We start from the raw sequence: 18525 nt of genomic DNA on the forward strand, positions 1-18525 counted from the left end.
CTAACTGCAAGTGATAAAAAAAAATACTCAACTACTTACGATGTAGATGATTTTTGGGTCGATACATGGCTGCTTCCATCATGTATTACTCTTATTTCTTTTGAAAAACAAACAGGAATTTATACTTCAATACAACAGGGGGTTTCCAAACTTTTCATTTCCAGAGCCCTAGAATAAAAAGTACCAGAAACCCCGATTATCCCTGAAATATCAGAAACAATGAGCAAAAATGATCTCATGTGTCTTTGCCATGGAAGGGGAGACGATAAGGAGCAGTGTTATTTATTTCAACATGTTCAAATGTTATCAATAAACATCTGTACCTTTTAGCTGCGGTGTATTTTAAACTATTGTAAGACTCTGAGGCCTGCTCTTCTTTAGGACATTAACAAAAAAATTGATCAAGAGTCAATAAAGGCTTGGGAACGATAAGCAGAAGTCATAACGATCAATATCATAATTGACCAAAAATCTAACTTTTTTATTTAAAATTTAACAACTATTGTGTTAAAAAAAAAAGAAGAAAAAAAAGGAAATAGGCTTCTTCCGATCATTTCAAAAAATTTGACCTGAACATCACCCTGTGACCTCTAAAGGGGTCCTTATCCCTACTTAAGGAACCTCTTTAATGAAAAATACTATGGTGTTGAGTTCACTTTTTAAGGTCTAAGTGCATTAACTTAAGTATGACACTAGAAGCCTGATGTCTTAAGTGAGTGGCCTTCCTCCTGTCCGAAACACTGTTATTTGGCTCCACCTAGTGGCATACGTTGAATTGGAAAATGAGTAGATTGCATACTTCTGACAATGTTAAAATATAGATTTATTTTCTAAAACATCCTGCAAATGTAAAAGCTCTATCAAAATGCACCTGAAATCTCATCAATTTCTGTAAACAACTTAAAAGTGTCTGACTTTGTCAAACTCGTGAGCGATTTTCAGCGCTGTGCTGTTGAGTCCTACAGACTGCATGTTGGTGATGATGGTGACCACTACACCCTGTGGGAGGACTGTCTGTCCTTGTTGATGGTTCTCCTCACCAGGTAACACCAGGAGAACACTGCTAGCACCCACAGCGCCTCCTGTGTGTGACACATAGTGCCTGCGCTTTTTGCATTGCCCATATTTCTGCATTTTTTCCACCACCAGCCAGCCTTGGGCATAGCGTCCATCTTTATCCCAGCTGGCCTCTGTCCCCTCAACGGCTGCCCACAGTTCCAAGGCCGTTTGGGGTTTGAGGAAGCCAGGCAACAAGCCCTCAGTGTCTTTCAGCTGGGCCAGCTGATAGCTGTAGAGTAGAGCGTTACCGAACCGAAGCAGGTCGCCCGCCGTGGAGAGGAAGCCGCCTCCAGCCCATTTATAAGAGTTGTCTACATATGGGCAGTTGACAACACGTCCTCTCTTGTTGAGATGATAAAATCTGGGGAAAACAACTGCCTGTAAACATGGATTCAACATCTGATTTTTGTCATACCACATGAACTCAAACAATTTATAGGATAAACATCTGGGGGAAAAAACATGGGAGATCATGCTTGAAAATCTTGTCGACACAGCTTACCTGGAACGATGATAAATGATCGGCTCATTCTGATCCGGCACCGTATTCAACATTCCCAGTTCGTGAAACATGTTCATCATGAGATCCAGGAAGGGCTGGTTAGCTGCCTGCTCCACCACAGCGCTAAGGAGGGTGAAGGCGTGGGTGGAGTATAGAAAAGTGGTGCCTGCACGTAGCAAAACATTCATCTTTCTTGTTAAGTCATTCAGCGTAGACGAGCAGCATAGTTAGCAAATATGTGCTTTACCGGGTTCAAAAATGAGTGGGTCGTCCTTGAAGAGGTCCAAGGCCTGAGTGACACTCTCAAACTTGTCTTTCAAGTAGTACTCTTCATGCTCAAACTCTTTCTTCTTCTGAGCTTGGGCGGCTTCTTTGCCTTTGGCATTCTGCTCGTTTGAAGGTTTATCTTTGTTTCTGGATGAGTTCTTTTCATCCTCTTTGTCCTTTACCGGTGGCTTCAAGAGACGCATGGCTTTCTCTTTGTCCTCTTTCACTTTCTTTGCATCTTTCTCATAATGCCGTATACCGCTCAGGTGGGACAGAATCAAACGAGGGGTTATGGTGACCTGAAAATAAGAGGAAAAAAGATTATCTGTTAAATTGAATCGCTGATGTTGACATCATTACAGTTTGTGGTAGTGGCGGTAACTTACATCCTGTCCATTAAATTGTTTTTGGGGAAACTCCGGGACATAAGTCTGAACAGGGGCATCAAGATCTAGTTTCCCCTCCTCACAGAGGCGTGCAGCAGCGGCAGACGTGAAGGATTTACTGATGCTAGCGATTCGCATCACCGTGTCCGGGCTGCATGGCACGCGATTCTCCAAATCGGCGTAACCAATACCTGAATTGATTCAAGATATTCAATGCATCATGAAATACTGGGGATAGATTTGAAGATTCATGTGTAATTTCAGTGCGACATTTTAGTATGTAATTTTCAAAATACATCAATCTTAGAGATATTTCAGTAGATTGATTCGAAGATGATATTTTCCCTCTGGGCACATTGTCTATCATGAACAATGAGGTGCCTTCTAAAGAAATGTTAAGTGGTCCATTTTGGGGACATTCACATATACATGGCCTTTGTCTTAAGGGCCACCACCAACCACATAGACCTGGTGATGAGTAAAGAAAACCAGGAATGGTACGTGAAGAAAAACATGTTATCACCAACCTTCACACCAGACCTCAACACCATCCACTGAAACTCCAACCACCAGGCCGGGAGCCCCGACCTCAGCCTGACAACAGCAGGACATGGACACTGAGCAAGCACAGCAGTTACAGCTGAAGACATGAGAGACAAAGGGGGACAGGTGAGTCCTACCTGGGTGCTTACCTGTATACGTAGCACCAGGTCCCTGCTGGCTTTGATAGCAGCGCTGTATCGATCCGGCCACTGCGGTTCCTTCACGATATTATTGCAGGAACCGTTTGTGCGGTATTTCAGTCCGACAGCTAAGGCGACCCCCACACTGATACCACATATCCACATCCTGCTGGACTTAGTCCGGTATTTAGAAGAGACGGTGTTGGGCCCTCCAAAATATCGTCTTTGTTGGAGAATAACGGTCCGTTTATTTGACTGCTGTCGGAGTCGTGCTCCGGCTCGTGGGGTCAGCCAAGCAGACTCGCGCGACGTCAACAGCGTACATCTGGCACAGAAGCGATTTGGCAGCAACAACCGGGACATTATTTTAATGAAATATTACACTTTCCTTGGCGATAACTGTCCATGAAAGTTCAGTTTCAGTTGTTGACAACATCAGAACAGCTTGCTTCCGGTTTGCAGTGGAGCCAGACAGAATCAATCAACTTGGAAACATCGAACGAGAAGTTGCACAAGAAAGTCTGGGAGGCTTGCATCCATTACTCATTGGTGTCTGACAGCACAGGAAAGACATTTCCTCACAGAAAACTTGAAGGACTTCTTCTTCTTCTTCTTCTTCTTCTTCTTCTTCTTCTTCTTCTTCTTCTTCTTCTTCTTCTTCTTCTTCTTATATATTAATGGCGGTTTGCAAACAACCTTGAAGGAGTTCATACAGTAGCTATCATAAATAATGGTCGGGTTTACAGATACATAGATAGACATAGATTGATAGATAGATAGATAGAGAGAGAGAAACAAACTTTATTTTATAAAATTTACCTTGAGGCCATGGAAAATTAATTTGGTCTCTAAATTTAGTTATTTATAACATCATATTACATTACAAGAAATAATTCTCGTCAAATGAGACATTTTGAGGCCATGAGATATAACTTATTTCCTCAATGTAATTAATTTGTGGCCTCAAGATATAGTTTTCTCTAAGTTTAGTTATTTTGTAATGAGCTCTAACTCATCCCATCCATCCATCATCCATTATCTACCGGTTATCCTGTTAAGGGTCGGGGGGGGGGGGGGGGCTGGAGCCTGTCCCAGCAGCCTTTGGGCGAGAAGCTGGGTTCACCCTGGACAGGTCACCAGTCCATCACAGGGCCAACACATAGAGACAGACAACCATTCACTCTCACAGTCACACCTACAGTCAATTTAGAGTATCAATCAGCCTCGTCCCCTCTTGATGTCTTTGGACTGTGGGAGGAAGCTGGAGTACCAGAGAGAACCCACACAGGAACAGGGAGAACATGCAGACTCCACACAGAAAGATCCCGTGCCCGAGCCGGGACTCGAACCCAGAACGTTCTTGCAGTGAGGAGAGAGTGCTGACCACTGCACCACCGTGCTGCTCTGTGTAAAATACCATTAAGAATAATTGTGCTGCAGAGCTACTCCAGCCTGACATCAAAGAGTCATGGACTTTCAAAGAATAGAGACCAAAGAATAAATCCTGATTCTATGATCTCAAAATTCTAAATTCCATGACACTTTGACCAAAGAATTATTTGTCTATGATGACATAAAAGCCTTTCCTTTGTAAGAGAAAGCAGAGTGGCGTCAACAGTATCAACACCTTCACATGCATTAGAAAGTCAGACATATTACAGGTCTGAATACGACCAACCAAGAACAGAGCAAGGAGCAACTTGAGAGAGAAAGGGAGGAAATTGAACAACGTGAAATGGATCTAACTGAAAGAGTGAGGGAGTACATGGCACAACTCGAGAGAGAGAGAGAAAGAGAGAGAGAGAGAGAGAGAGAGGGAGGAATTGGAACAATATGAGAGAAATGAGGAGATAGAAGGAACTGAGAGAGAGAGGGAGGAGGAGATGCAACTCCAGAGAGAGGGAGGAATTGAAGCAATTCGAGAAAGATGAAGAGGAGGTCGAAAGACTAGAAAGAGAGAGGGAGGAATTGGAGAGACTCCAAAGAGAGAGGGAGGAACTGGAGCAGTTCCAGAGAGATGAAGAGGAGATGGAGAGACTGGAAAGAGAGAGGGAGGAACTGAAACACTTTGAGAGGGATGAGGAGGAGATAGATAGTGAGCGAGAGAGAGATGGAGGGACTGCATACAGAGAGGGAGGATTTGGAGCTTTTTGAGAGCAATGAGGAAGAGATTGACAGACTGGAAAGAGAGAGGGAAGAACTGAAACACTTTGAGAGGGATGAGGAGGAGATAGATAGTGAGCGAGAGAGAGATGGAGGGACTGCATACAGAGAGGGAGGATTTGGAGCTTTTTGAGAGCAATGAGGAAGAGATTGACAGACTGGAAAGAGAGAGGGAAGAACTGGATCAATTTGAGTTGGATGAGGAGGAGATAGAGGGAATTGAGAGAGAGAGGGAGGAGATGGAGTGACCCCGGAAAGAGAAGGAGGAATTGGAGAATCTCATGGAATAAGAATGAATAAATATATACAATATGGAAAAGTCATGGAAATTTCTGTCATAAATATCAACACACTGGCATGTATATGGTTCAGTTGAAGAAGTCATGGATTTTTTTCCCCCTTAATGTAGTTACTTCATGTTTCTAAAGAAAAAGTTATATGTCAGCCAAATGTGAAATATGTGACCCAACTGATACACAGAACACAGCAGATACTGATTCCTGTACCTTTCTTTTTTTCTTTATCGTAATAACTTTTATTGTTGTTTTTGGCTTTAAGTTAAAGGTTACATCATGATGCAGTTGTAAACCACAGCATATTTTATTGAAACAAAACATAATCAAATGAATTCAATGTAAATATATGTATATATTCCAAAGCAGTTTATTTAAACTGTGAAATTATACCCAAATTTGATCTCCGAATAGCATCACCCAATTCTGATGTTCCTGATCTTATGTCTCACCTCCATTTGTTATGAATACAAACCACATTCTACATTTGTGTTTATGTAAAATAACAGATTTTTCTCTTTGAATTCCATCAACCTCATTCATTCACCCTAAAAGCTGTATTTTTATTCACCTCAGAGAAGGACAAAAGGCTACATATTCACCACAAACAAAGTTAGAAAACTTTCAAAACGTGCTTTTATTTCTACTTCATAAATTTTACATTTCAAATCTGATAAACACTTTAAACATTAAAACAATGCTAAAAATGCACAACCAGATGACTGAAATCATTATTTGCAGACAAAATGAACAAATTTTGGACCATGGTTTAACAAAAAGACAATAGAAAATATACTGTAAGGTGTTAACATTAATACAGTAGCACCAGTATACATACCTGACCAGCATGGTCAATATACACTCATCTTTAAGGAATTTTTGTGGAAGGCATTCGATGTTGAAAACATACTTTGTCTCACAGTATGCAAAATGTGCATAATTTCGAGGTTTGACTAAGTGCAAAATTTCTCCACTTTGTCCTTTGGTATGTGCACAATTGAGGTGGAATTGAACGTACCAGATCAATCCAGATGTAGGAAACAATCTTCGAAGCCATGGGCATATGTCATTTCACCAGATGAAAAACAAAAACAAAACTCAAAAACTGCAAAAGCAGACTTTGTTACAAGATTTAAAAAAAAAAAGAAGTGTTTGTCACTTTCATCAGAGGGAAGAGTTAAGCTTTACTTCCCCTCTGTTTGGCTCCTTGGTCGAGGTTCCACTGAAGGCAGGAAGGTGCAAATATAAGAAAGCGACTGGCTGTTTGTTCTCCACCATGGGGAAAGGTACGAGAAGAGGGGTTCATGGTAAGCAAGGTGCAAGTATAAAAAGCTAAAACCACAGTGGATGTGGACAAAGGGGCGGGAGTGGGGTGGGAGTGGGGGTGTCAAGACTAAGCTTTCACAAATTATTCAGTTCCATTAGAGTCTGGTCCAGCATCTGGTGCATGTCAAGGTTCTCTTCTTTAGCGTGTGACAGTTTCTCTGTTGGAACATCAAAAGGAGAAGTTTTAGTCCCTCACATGACAACCTAGGGGAGTTAGTTTGTGTTGGGCGAGAAGCTGGGTTCACCCTGGACAGGTCACCAGTCCAACAACAAACAACAACAACAAAACCCAGCAGGCTACACTATTCAGACCATTACAGTAGATCCAGAGATCCAGATCACCAGAAAACACTCACTATGTAGCAGGCAACCATGCAAACACTTAACTGTCCACAACAATAAGCACACACCCAATTATTAAAAAAAAAAGGGATCTGAAAATGCCATATTAGAAAATGGTAATCACCCCTGATTGTCAATTCATTTTTGAAAAAACAAAACAATAAATACTTAACAGCAACACCTATCTCAAGCAGTGCAGTCATCATACTCGGACAATGCAAAACGTTGGATTTTAAACACATTCAAATAATAATAATAGAAAAAAAACCATTCAAACAAGTTATTCCCCATTCATGACCACACGTAGTTCATTAGTGAGAGGGCAATTTTCCTCTAGTTGCCGGTAGAGGCCATCTTTGGAGTCAGACTGAGAGTTAAACAAACAAACAAACAAACAAAGCAGAAAGAGGAAAGAGGACAGGAAATCAGAAGTTATGGAAAACGGAAAGAAAGTGCAAAGCCTACCTTTGCCAGAAAAGATCAGCAGGAAGGTTTAAATCATCTTCATATAGAGACACTGAACACATCTGAATACTTTTTGCAAACACAATCAAATTGTTATGCGTTTATGAGAGCGGCTGTCTGGTCACTATTCCTAATAACTGAAGGGGAATTCCAGTAGTTTTCAATCTGGGCTCAATTTTTCATCTTGCTTTTGGGTCAAAGTGATCAGTAGGGACCACAATTATTTGAGTCACTGCAATATTGAGAGAGAACATTTGCAATATGATGATGTTAATGGTTTTAATTTAATTTAATTTTTATTTTTTTTTACTACTGCTGACAGGTTTGATTTGTTACTTTCAGTGTCTGAACACATCATTAAAGAGGGCCGTATGTTGACATTTAACTTTCTGGACCAGAGGGGGTGTCAGATATGTATACAGGACTTCAAAGTTATCAGAGCAGAACATTCAGTTGCTTGAAGCATGGAGGAACTGCCACACGTAATTTATTTTCATCCCTCTGATTGACATTGCTGTGCATGGGACATTCCTTCATGAGTCCAAAATAAACTGGAAGAGAAATCCGAGAGCAGAGGGATCATGGGAAAGTATATATATCGAGTAAGTCAGTGCATTTTCAGAGAGACTTGAGTTACATGTTAGATGCACGACTTGCAATGATGTTGTAAGACCCTGATAATAACCATCTGAGCCTGTCAGTGGCGGTGATGACCTGTTTTACTGGGTAACCTTTGACACAAATATTTCCAGTGTATTCTTGCTGACAACTTTTGTTCCTCGTCAATCGGACATAAGAAAATAGTTGTAAAAATATCAGAGTTATTATGTGAGTGAACAAGTACAGCGGGAAAAGCAGTATAAGGAGAGAAAGGAACGACAAATGAATTAAATACTTGGCAAAAAAGAAAAATGGTATGAGTAGTTGTGTATCTATTAATCAAAAACATCCTATACTGACACTAGAATATATACTGGAAGCTCAGCTACAGTTTAGATCAGCAGTCCCACATAATTTGCACATCTCACGAATCTGTTTCTATAGTTTGGCAATAACTTTAAAGACTCAGAAAGTGTGTATTTGTATTTATTGATATTTCGGACAGGGTACTGTGTATCATACAAAGCCCATAATCACCGATGACGCACTGGAGTCACAATAATGCTTCTTACTTCCATCCAAATTTTCCAGCAACCAGATGAGACTCAACAGATCTTCAATTCCTCCCGTCTTCCACCGTTTCTCTACATACCCACAATCTTCTTCCAATACCAATGTCCTCCAGTTCTCAAGAGCTTCCCTGTCTCAGTGCTAAATGTTGAAAAGTGCTTGCATGCATCATCAAATGCTGCGAGAACTCGGCTCAGCCTTCTTCTAATTGCTGTGCTTTCAGCACTCATGTGATATTCCTATAATATCTGAGCAATAGTAGAAGAAAATGAAAACATCCACTGATACTGTAACTGCTACGAGGACAGCAGGGTAAGGCTCTAGGAGCGGTTTGTTGAGATGCAGAATGAAAAATAAATACATAACTTAAAATCAAGGCTTCCTGGATTTATTTGAGCCACTTGAAAATAAATAGAAGTGAAAAACAGGACAGAGTACAGAGATACAGCTTACATCGAAGGAAGGACGTTTATTTTCTTTACACAACGCAGAAAGATTCTAGGATTCTGTACAAGAGATGGGATGTAGTGACGTATGACATGATGAAAACATGAGGAAAGGAAAGCACAGGTAGAGAGGGAAGGGAAAATGGAGAGAAGGCTGGAGAGAGCAGACAGATGCCACTCAGCCGGCAGGACGCGTCTTTGATGAGATGGAAACAATTTATCTGTGTGGGAGAGAAGAAGTACAGTGAACTCGGATGTCGGCGTGGGACCGACGGGAATTTGAGATGATCCATGGGGGGGGGGGCGCACTCACAAAAAAGGGAGACATAAAAAAAAAGCCCACAATGCATAATCCAGATGCATTGTGGGAAAGGACACACTTGAACACAAACTCTCCCACAGAGGCCAAATGTTGAGTCAACATTTATTTAGCAAGGAGTCGAGGCCTTTGTGATAGTCATGCTCAGCTATGAGTAAGTAAGGGGGGGGGGGGCTTTCTTCTGGACAGAAGTGGACCTTATTAGTAGATGACAAAGTGAAACACACTCGGAGGAAGAGGAAACACTCGAGGTTACAGCGAGTGAACCAGAATCCCCCCTTGAGTAAACTCAGCAGAAAACCAGCATGCATGACCTATGATGTCATCATCATCAAATTACCATTCATTTAAAATGACTGTACAAAAAAATGGTAAACTCATGATGAACAATGATTACTTTTTATAAATAAAAAGTAATACAACCCTCTTTTTTTCATTTTCAGGCAAAACATTCTACAATCTTTTTTTTTTACAAAATCATACACAGGGCAAACATTAGATGTGTTTCTATATGTCAAGTGACTTTAAAGCCAACTTAAATAGGAAATGTTAATTAAGTGCATTTCCATCAACTGGTTTGGAAAGATTAATGCGGTTTTTTTTTTGGTCAGAAGATGGCAGTATAGGCAATGTTACGCATAGCTGTGAGAGTAGAAGAAGAAGAAGTCGTCGTCTTGGACTTCTAACCGCAAAAATAAATAGAGAGAGAGAGGATTTGAAGAATTATTTTCAGTTGTGCAATTTGTAATTGTTCTTTCAAGCTTTTCCAGCCAGTATCGGCCATGTTGGACGCTGTTTGGAGGGGGAGACAAAGTTTGGCAAGAGGTGTGAAGATGATGGAGACAGAAAAAGCTGACCAGCCGCCAGTTAAAGATTTGCTGAGTCAGCGTTTATGAAAAGCAAAAAAAAAAAAAAAAGGTTGTTTTTTTTCAAAAGACAAAAACTTTATGGAGGTTTTTCCTCAAATTTTGCAGTTTTGCATCAACCTTTTCTTGTGTGATACGTGTTGGTGGAAATGAACTGAGAGAGGAAACGACCGAGTGCGTGATTATCGTAGGTACGGCCTTAAATCCACGGACAAGAAACACACTCTTTTAAGACTATCTCAGTGAAAAGCGTAAGACTAAGATAAAAAAAATAAATGTAACAGCATAACCAACTCAAATTGTAGCAGAAGCTACAACAGTTGGATGCAGTTCACATTAAGTTGACAAGACAGAGGGGCAGAGACGGGGGGAGGGGGGCGGCGGTACGAGCAGGCTGACAATTACATGGAAGTCATGTCGTTGAGGGCGTGGTCCAGCTCCTCGCTGATGGCCTTGTACTTCAGTTTCTGGGCATACAACTCATCTATTGGTGGCGGGGGGGGGGGGGGGGGTGGAAGGGAAAGGTGCAGTAGACAAGGAGCAAAGGTGGAGGAGCACGTGACGGAGAGATGAAGCATTTCAAGGCGACAGAGGAACAGAAAACAGAGGGGGAAAAAAAGAGGAAACGTTATAGTAGAAGATGAATAAGAATGGGGGTGCAGTAAAAGTGAGGGGCTGTTCCAGGAAGAAAACTTGAAGGGTTTACTTAAACGTGGCTCTCAAACATTTATTTTTACCCACAAAAGAACTTCTTGAATGCTCCACACAAGAGCTCCCTACCTTGGATCTGAAAAACAGACTCAGCTAGACTGAATAAAGGATAAAAGGTCAACCACTACAGAGATACGATTACATCTGAAGAAGAGCCCGGATGAGATTTTAAGAGAAAAAGGGGGAGCTGGAGAGAAAAGCAAAAAGGATCGCCTCACGAGATGTTTATAGAAGCACCGAGCGTGTACCCAAACACCACCACTGGCATAATAACCTTTCTAAGTCATCAGCAGAGGAATCTGAGGAGAAGGTTAAAAAAAAAACATACCTTCCAAGTCATCAATGGTCTTCTCAAGCTTGGCTACTGATCTCTCAGCGAACTCGGCGCGAGTCTCAGCCTGTGGTGGTGGCGAGAGAGAGAGATTAATGAGTCGGTCCTACAGCACCTGTTACTTTATAAACCGTCACGTAACCCCCCAAAGAAACTTGCCTCCTTCAGCTTGTCGGTGAGGACCTTGATCTCCTCCTCGTATTTGTCCTCCTTCTGTGAGTACTGTGGGACACAAACAATGACGGGGAGGTGTCAAACATGGTGTATGAGAACAATATATAATCTTGAGATATGATATTAGACAGGAGGGTGGAGTTGTGCACCCCACCCCTTCCCCCAAGGCTCCTCTGATCCACATCCTCTGAGTCTATCGGGGGTTCTGACAGCATGCAGTCGTCCAGAAGACGGTGTCACTTACCTTCTCAGCCTGGGCCTCCAGTGACTTCAGGTTGTTGGTCACAGTTTTCAACTCTTCCTCAAGCTCAGCGCATTTGCTGGTGTATTAGATGAGGAGGAGGAGTAGGAGGAGGATGAAGAGGAAGAGGAGGTGGGGGAATAAAGCGTAGAAGAGGAGAGAAGTGGGGGACGGGGTGACAAGAACCAAAGGAGGACAAAAAACAAGTAGATAGGGAGAGGAAAGGAGACATATAAGAACTACAGGGATCAAATGAGTAGGGAGCCCACAAGTGCCTTAAAGTAACTTAACAGAGCAGGAATGTGAGTAGTGGGTTGGCCTTCGATTAGAATTTAGTAACGTCAATGTGAGGGGTTAATCTTGCACGGTCCCTGCCATGTTAGAGTTGTGAAAAAGGTCTCAAAATAGCATTTAAAAAAGAAAAAAAAAGGAAAAGAAGAAGCAGAGCAAGCAAAGCAGAGGTTTCATTCTGAATGACAGTGGGAGGATGTGAAGTGTGTTAGTTTCTGTTCATAGTACCTGAGTCACTGAGGACTTAAGCGATTTCTTGCTTTGCTCCAAAACTCTTAGTTCATCTTCCAATCTCCGACAAAGTCTGTTAGGGAGGTGGAGTAGCAGGCGAGGAGGGCGTGGCGTTGACATGCAAGCCATTCAAACCAGGGTGAGCATGCAAATAATCAGTACGTACATCAACACACACACACACACACACACACACACACACACACACACACACACACACACACGTCCTATATTTCAAAGCTAGAAATGAATCAGCATACGTGCAAGTGGATCAATGTGAAGGTGAAAGCTCTCACCCTTCTGACAGCTCAGCGCGCTCCTCTGTACGCTCCAGGTCGCCCTCAATGATCACCAGCTTACGAGCCACCTTTAGGTGCAGCACAGCAGAGCGTTACAACAGGCAACTGACAGCTCATGAATGCCAATACATGTGGCATGAGAAGTGATGTCACGAACTGTTTGTTCGTGTGAATGTGTACGCCATTAGGCACCTTTAGGTGTAAACTCACTAACGCGCTATGTTTGTTTTTTGCATTTCTTTTCAAATCCTATTCCTTGTTAGTTTTCCTCCTATGAAGCTTTTCTTTAGCTGTTTGTATTAAGTCAGGTTACAGATCACTTTCATTATCTAAGTCAAAAATAAACAAGTATTTGACAATTTTGTTTAAGGTAATTAAAATGACTTCAGTCTGACAACATAATACAAATTGCGCTCAATCATATTTCAGTCATTTAATTACTCCTGACTCTGGATTCGTTCTAGCCAACAAAATCTCAAAGATATAGTTTTTGTTGACTAAATCAACAACCTGAGACTTTGTGATTATATGATAAAGTGTTGGAGTGGCAGCCAGCGGATGAAAAACTCGCCTCCTCATATTTGCGGTCAGCCTCCTCAGCGATGTGTTTGGCCTCCTTCAGCTGGATCTCCTGAATCTCCATCTTCTCCTCGTCCTTCATGGCCCTGTTCTCAATGACCTTCATGCCTCTGTGAGGACAAAGACAGGGAGATGCTGAGAAACGACTCGGTAAACAAAATCATCTAAGATCAACTGATCTGATGATAGAAAAGACGCGTGAATAACGCGAGTTATTCCTCTCAGTTTGAGAGTTACTCCCTCAGAAGAACGCACCTCTCGCTCTCATCAGCAGCCTTCTCGGCCTCCTCCAGCTTGGTCAGAGCAGTGGCAAGACGCTCCTGAGCACGATCCAACTCCTCCTCAACCAGCTGGATACGCCTGTTAAGGGAAGCGACATCTCCCTCAGCCTAGGAGAGAAGAGGAGCAAGTCAAGTCCCGGTCGGGAGACACAGAGACACAGACTAGAGGAAACTTCTAACGTACACTTACGTATCAGCCCAAAAAGATGCAGCGAGTGTTTCTTTGTGACATCATTCTATGTATTGTTGTTCAAAAATAGGCCACCTGTTTCCCTCCCTCCCTCCATCGCTCCCTCCATCCCTGTGCTGCTCACTGACTAGATATAATGATAATAATAATTTCCCAGGCTGACAGAAGGCTGAACACCCTGCAGTCATTACCAGACCCCAGAGAACATTAACAAGGCCAGAGTCAATTATCCTGGAAATGAGTGTTTACACAGTGCACATACAACCACACAGGAAACAACACTGCTGTTGCGTGTACTTATGTACTTGTACTGTGCGTGTGATGTAGTCCGATCTTTACTACAGTACTTGCTACACTTGCTCTTTGTTATCTGTGAAGCAGTTATGAGCTCCGGTTTGAAGTTGGATACGAGTTTGTTCTGATTCTGACATTTGTTTCACTGTCAGGCTTCGCACTTCACTACATGATTTGATGTATTTTAACAACTGGTTTGACGAAGTACCGCATTTTTTTCCCTGATAATTGTGAGAAAAAGGTATTGAGACCAGATTGGTAGGCCTGCGATGGATGTGAGATGTCTGTCATTAACAGCATCGACTACGTTTATGTCATCAGCTCACAACAAACCACTAAATCTGATTGAACAATTTATTCCTGAGCTCTGCAAAACATTACAAAGAGACTGTGAACACAAAATGAAGAAGAATCTCATCTTGTTTTAAAAATAAATGGTGAAAAAGTAAAATTCAAAGTAAAGGTGCACCTCAGAGGTGGAATGATATACCGGTTGTGCAAAATGCTGTATTTTTTGTTGATAGAATACAAGTATGGACACTGTTGCACTGCTAAAATTCATCAGCAGTTAAAGGTCTTTTCCTTCTCCTGCAGCTCGTGCGTGGCTCAAAGTACATCTCAAGTTGTAAAACAAGATAAGCAAGTCACTGTTAAATTGAGCAGAAACAAGACATGGTTGTTAAGTCAGTAGGGGAAAAGACTGAGGCTGAGTTGAACCAAGACAGTGCAGGTTCTATTGTTTTGTGTTATTATTTCCTGTTTAGAGAAGTGTGATCACAAGAGGAAATCTGGTCTTCTAGCTGTTCCAACCTGCTGTCCTTATATGGGCAAGTCAAAGAGCATAAGCTCTTTGTGCAGACTGTCACCTTAAACGTTGCCGCAGCTTAAGGTTTAACTTCCTGCTTGCTACATTCACTGTTAAACCCACTGCCTGCAGAATAAAGCGGCGGAGTGAAGCGGCAGCACAATGACTCAATGTGCCACGACCTGGCACGTCAGCGGCCTAACGTTACCAATTAGTAGCCGGGAGCAGCACACCATCACCACGGTACATTGTGAAGAATCTGCGTGGTGCTCGGCTGCTATGAGCTCACACTTTAATCTGTCCTCGTGAGAAGAAATACACATTGAACTCCACAAAGAGGAGGATGCGCGGTAAACGTGCTTCTTACTTGCTCCTTGGCTTTTCTCTCCCCAAACAATTCATCCTGTAATCTCCGTACTCTCTCCTCAGCATCGTCCGCCTGCCCTTGCAAGGTTTTGATCTTTCGTTTAATGGCCTCCAGCGATGTAACTCCGGCCATACTTTCATCAGTAAAGGACTACAACGTGAACTACTGCTGCTCAGTTTCCGAGAGATTGACAAGGCTCGAGATTGATTGGTCTAAAAGCTGCGTGAAGACAGGATGAAGAATGCGCAAGGTTTCAAGAGGCGATTGTCCAGGAAGTAGTGCTGATTATAAAACGAGTCCGAAATTTAAAAAAACAAAAAACAAAAAAAAAAATCACACCAATGCAACAGTTAATAACATAGGGAGTGTGATATGTATATATAAAAAAAACTAAATGTGTGAAATTAAATTGATACAGCAACAATGCTTCTTTAATGACGTGCACACCCACTCAGCGTGCAGTAATCAACCGGTTGTGAGGCGCATTATAAGACCTGCAGCGCTCTCTGCGGGTCAACTTGCAGTACTACACGTGGCAGGACACTCAGAGTAATTGAAGGCATCGCAGACGTCACATAAAACTTCTAAAAGATCGACAACGTTCTTATGAATGGAGCACCAAGGAACAGCCATATTTAAATACTCCTGTCTGTTAACCACAAATATGGGCTATCTATAGAGTATAGAACACCTTACATATATATATGAATGAGTATTTGTCCAGTCACAACAAAGACGAATGAATCCAATTAAAGGATTATGACTTCCTTTAGAGGCAGCTTATAGGCCACCCTAACTGATTAATACGTCGGTGGCAAACATCTTTGTCTGCCGAACTTGACCTTGACTGTAAATCACTTGCTTGTCTTGAGGAAATGTTTTGGTCTGAGCAGGTCATGACCTTTGAATGACGAAATTCCTTACATAGTTTTTCTGTCAAGTAATGTTGATGGAACTGATTTCAAACCAACAGTATGAGTTTTTTTTTTTCTGTATATGGATTTCAATTTGTCTTGATAAGCTAGATTTCATGATGATGCTGTGACATTCTTGGAAACTTTGGGTTTTTTTTTTTCCCCTCCTCGTGGTAAGCAAAGAGCGCAGCCCGCAGCTCGATCTTGACCATATAAAGTAGTAAGCTATATTTATCCAGGCGCTGCGCTCTGCGCGCTGAGGAAGACTGCACATTAGGCCAATTCCCTGTTCACTCATCCCTTTAAGACTGAAAATGCAAGAATAAAGACTATGATGTCACAATTATATACGCTAAATTAAAGAATAAACTGTATCAGAGAGACATCTTTGGGCTGATTGTAAGTGATTGTGACTCATCCAAAGTGAAAGTCATGTGAGGATATGTAAATGAGAGCTCTGTGAATGATCCCTCTGTGGAGGGCTGGTGTTGTTGGACTGCCAGTGATGAGAGAGTGAAGGTGTGAGGAAGCGTGGTGCGGGAATGGTGCCATTGTGAATCCCTTCCTTACTTACATCTGTGGCTTTCTTCTCAGCCAGCTCAAGTTTCTCCTGGGCATCTTTAAGAGCCTCAGAGTACTTGTCCAGCTCATCCTCAGTTCCCTTCAGCTTCTTCTGCAGTGCTACCAAATCATCCTCAAGCTGAGGCGAGTTTCAGTGCGGATAGTTTCAGAGGTGATCAGCAGGGAGTTGCGTGAGCGCGCACAGGCGCAAGAGCGCGTACAGACAGACACACACAGAGACACATACACACAGGACGGGAGAGGAGAGGACAGGAGAAAAGTTAGGGAAGACCATGCGCGTCCGAACCAGATACCTTGGTGGCGACCTCCTCAGCGGTCAGCAGCTTTTCCTCAGCAGTTTGGAACTCCTCAAACACTTTATCTCTTTCGTCTTCAGTAACACGCAATTTCTTTTCCAACTCTCTTATTTCGTCCTCTAACTACACATGCATATAAAAGACAAGTTAAACAGGATATGAACGAAACATTCATGCAATTTATTATCAAATAAAATGCTTATCATTTAACTATCATTAATCATTGCCTACATTTACTAATTGCCAAAAAAGGTTGATCCAAACAAATCAAGAAAGATTCTTAATTGAATCCTCATTTCGAATTCTCCACGAAAGCAATTAATCCATATTTAGGAGGCGTTCCATTTCAAATGTGTATTCAGCCACTTGTATTCCTGCTTTTTCTATGGATCTTTCGGATTTTTTCCATAAAAGAAAAAAAAAAGAAAGAAAAAAATCAGCCGACCTGTTTGCTTCTGTCCTCTGCTGCTTTCTTGTCTGACTCGGCCTGCTCAGCTCTATCCAAGGCGTTCTCCTTGTCGAGCTTGAGCATCTGCATCTTCTTCTTGATGGCATCCATGGCTGCTTATTGCTCGGTGGCACCAACAAAACGTCCAAAAGAAAGCAGGGGTATGAGAGAGGGGCTCGGGCGTCTGTGCCGGACTGAACGCGGAGCTGGAGTGCGGGCTCTGTCTCTCTGTGCCCTGTCAAATATGTACTTTCAAGGGGGGGTGACTGGATTCTTTTGGACATCCAATACTTTTTTGGAGGAGGCGTGTATGTGGGTGCCCCTGCGTTTATGAAGGATCTGCTCTGTGATTCGTTGCCTCCAAACATTTGACTTTTGATACGCCTTTATACGGGATGTGATGGCCAAGCCAGGGAAACTCTTCTTAATGATAATGAAATAGAAGCCAGTGACTGCGCAGAGAGCATGCAGATTACTGGATAATGACATTAATGAACCTCTGCAGGAGTGCAGGTTGTTTTTAAACCTTGCTGGCAATTCATATAAAGGCTGGGAAATTATACTAAAACTATAAACTTTTCTCACTCTACATCATCAGTCTCTTCTCAGGTGGCTGACAGCTTGCAGTCACTGTGTCTGGAGGACGGGTGGGGCGTGTAAGCTCTTGTGGGAGATGCTTTTGGTGTGCCAAACAAGCTCTGGAGGCATTGTTCACAGTCTGAGGGGCTCATGACAGGGAGGTGTTTACCTGACAATGTATCGGATGTCCTGCCTGTAAACTGTTGATGTGCCATTTGATGGAAGCGAAGCAGCAGCAGCCAAGCAGGAGTACTTTCCTATCTCCACTACAGCAGCTGAGCCACTTGACTGGTGAAATATTAACTGCTTACTAACTGAGGGGGGGAAAAAAACAACAACTCACTCCTTCAGTTCTAAAGTTACAAGAAATCAACACATTATAAAAAATAAAACCTAATCCCAGTTAATCATCTAATTAACTCATCTAACAGTTGATAAAATGATCATGCAATTATCAAATAAGAAGCTGTAAGGTTGGGGACTGAGGACACACCAGTGTCTTCTAGTCTTCGCGGGGATACTCAAAGATATTTTTAGGATCGCCTTCTCTTTCGTGCACCTGCCTTGGTCTGTAATATGGATCCAAGACGCTCTGCCAAGAGTCCAAGGTCCAATGCCATTAGAT

At 42.2% G+C, this 18525-nt stretch overlaps 3 protein-coding genes across 12 annotated transcripts in view; all 3 read right to left on the bottom strand.

Moving 5' to 3' along the window:
- tmem266 (transmembrane protein 266) overlaps positions 1 to 173 on the bottom strand; it is a 32866-nt gene extending 32693 nt beyond the window's left edge. Inside the window, exon 1 of the mRNA XM_086209002.1 lies at positions 40 to 173. The gene's annotated coding sequence lies outside the window, so the exon portion shown is untranslated. The remainder of the gene's footprint in view (positions 1 to 39) is intronic.
- A 156-nt stretch (positions 174 to 329) lies between these two features.
- lactb (lactamase, beta) lies at positions 330 to 3495 on the bottom strand. 3 transcript variants are annotated; one of them, XM_086209004.1, is made up of 6 exons: positions 2895 to 3495; positions 2742 to 2808; positions 2215 to 2405; positions 1809 to 2127; positions 1562 to 1727; positions 330 to 1420 (listed from the first exon to the last, which is right to left on the bottom strand). In XM_086209004.1, exons 1-6 carry the CDS (start codon positions 3258 to 3260, stop codon positions 901 to 903), a joined length of 1629 nt encoding a protein of 542 aa, XP_086065130.1. In that variant the 5' UTR covers positions 3261 to 3495; the 3' UTR covers positions 330 to 900. The 3 variants fall into 3 exon arrangements, with proteins under 3 accessions (XP_086065130.1, XP_086065131.1, XP_086065132.1); XM_086209005.1 differs by having other exon boundaries at positions 332 to 1420; positions 2907 to 3495; XM_086209006.1 differs by having other exon boundaries at positions 1228 to 1437.
- Positions 3496 to 5970: 2475 nt separating this feature from the next.
- tpm1 (tropomyosin 1 (alpha)) lies at positions 5971 to 17571 on the bottom strand. 8 transcript variants are annotated; one of them, XM_086209012.1, is made up of 10 exons: positions 17319 to 17569; positions 16871 to 16996; positions 13400 to 13533; positions 13137 to 13254; positions 12563 to 12633; positions 11748 to 11823; positions 11489 to 11551; positions 11327 to 11396; positions 10693 to 10771; positions 6848 to 9323 (listed from the first exon to the last, which is right to left on the bottom strand). In XM_086209012.1, exons 1-10 carry the CDS (start codon positions 17430 to 17432, stop codon positions 9320 to 9322), a joined length of 855 nt encoding a protein of 284 aa, XP_086065138.1. In that variant the 5' UTR covers positions 17433 to 17569; the 3' UTR covers positions 6848 to 9319. The 8 variants fall into 8 exon arrangements, with proteins under 8 accessions (XP_086065141.1, XP_086065137.1, XP_086065136.1 ...); XM_086209015.1 differs by lacking the exons at positions 6848 to 9323; positions 10693 to 10771; positions 11748 to 11823 and adding exons at positions 5971 to 6837; positions 12264 to 12339; XM_086209011.1 differs by lacking the exons at positions 6848 to 9323; positions 10693 to 10771; positions 16871 to 16996 and adding exons at positions 5971 to 6837; positions 16570 to 16695 and having other exon boundaries at positions 17319 to 17568.
- Positions 17572 to 18525: the final 954 nt, after the last annotated feature.

The sequence above is a fragment of the Aulostomus chinensis genome, chromosome 7 (genome assembly GCF_037954235.1).
Source record: "Aulostomus chinensis isolate RoL2024-O1b breed Wild chromosome 7, RoL_Achi_v1.0, whole genome shotgun sequence".
Lineage (NCBI taxonomy): Eukaryota > Metazoa > Chordata > Actinopteri > Syngnathiformes > Aulostomidae > Aulostomus > Aulostomus chinensis.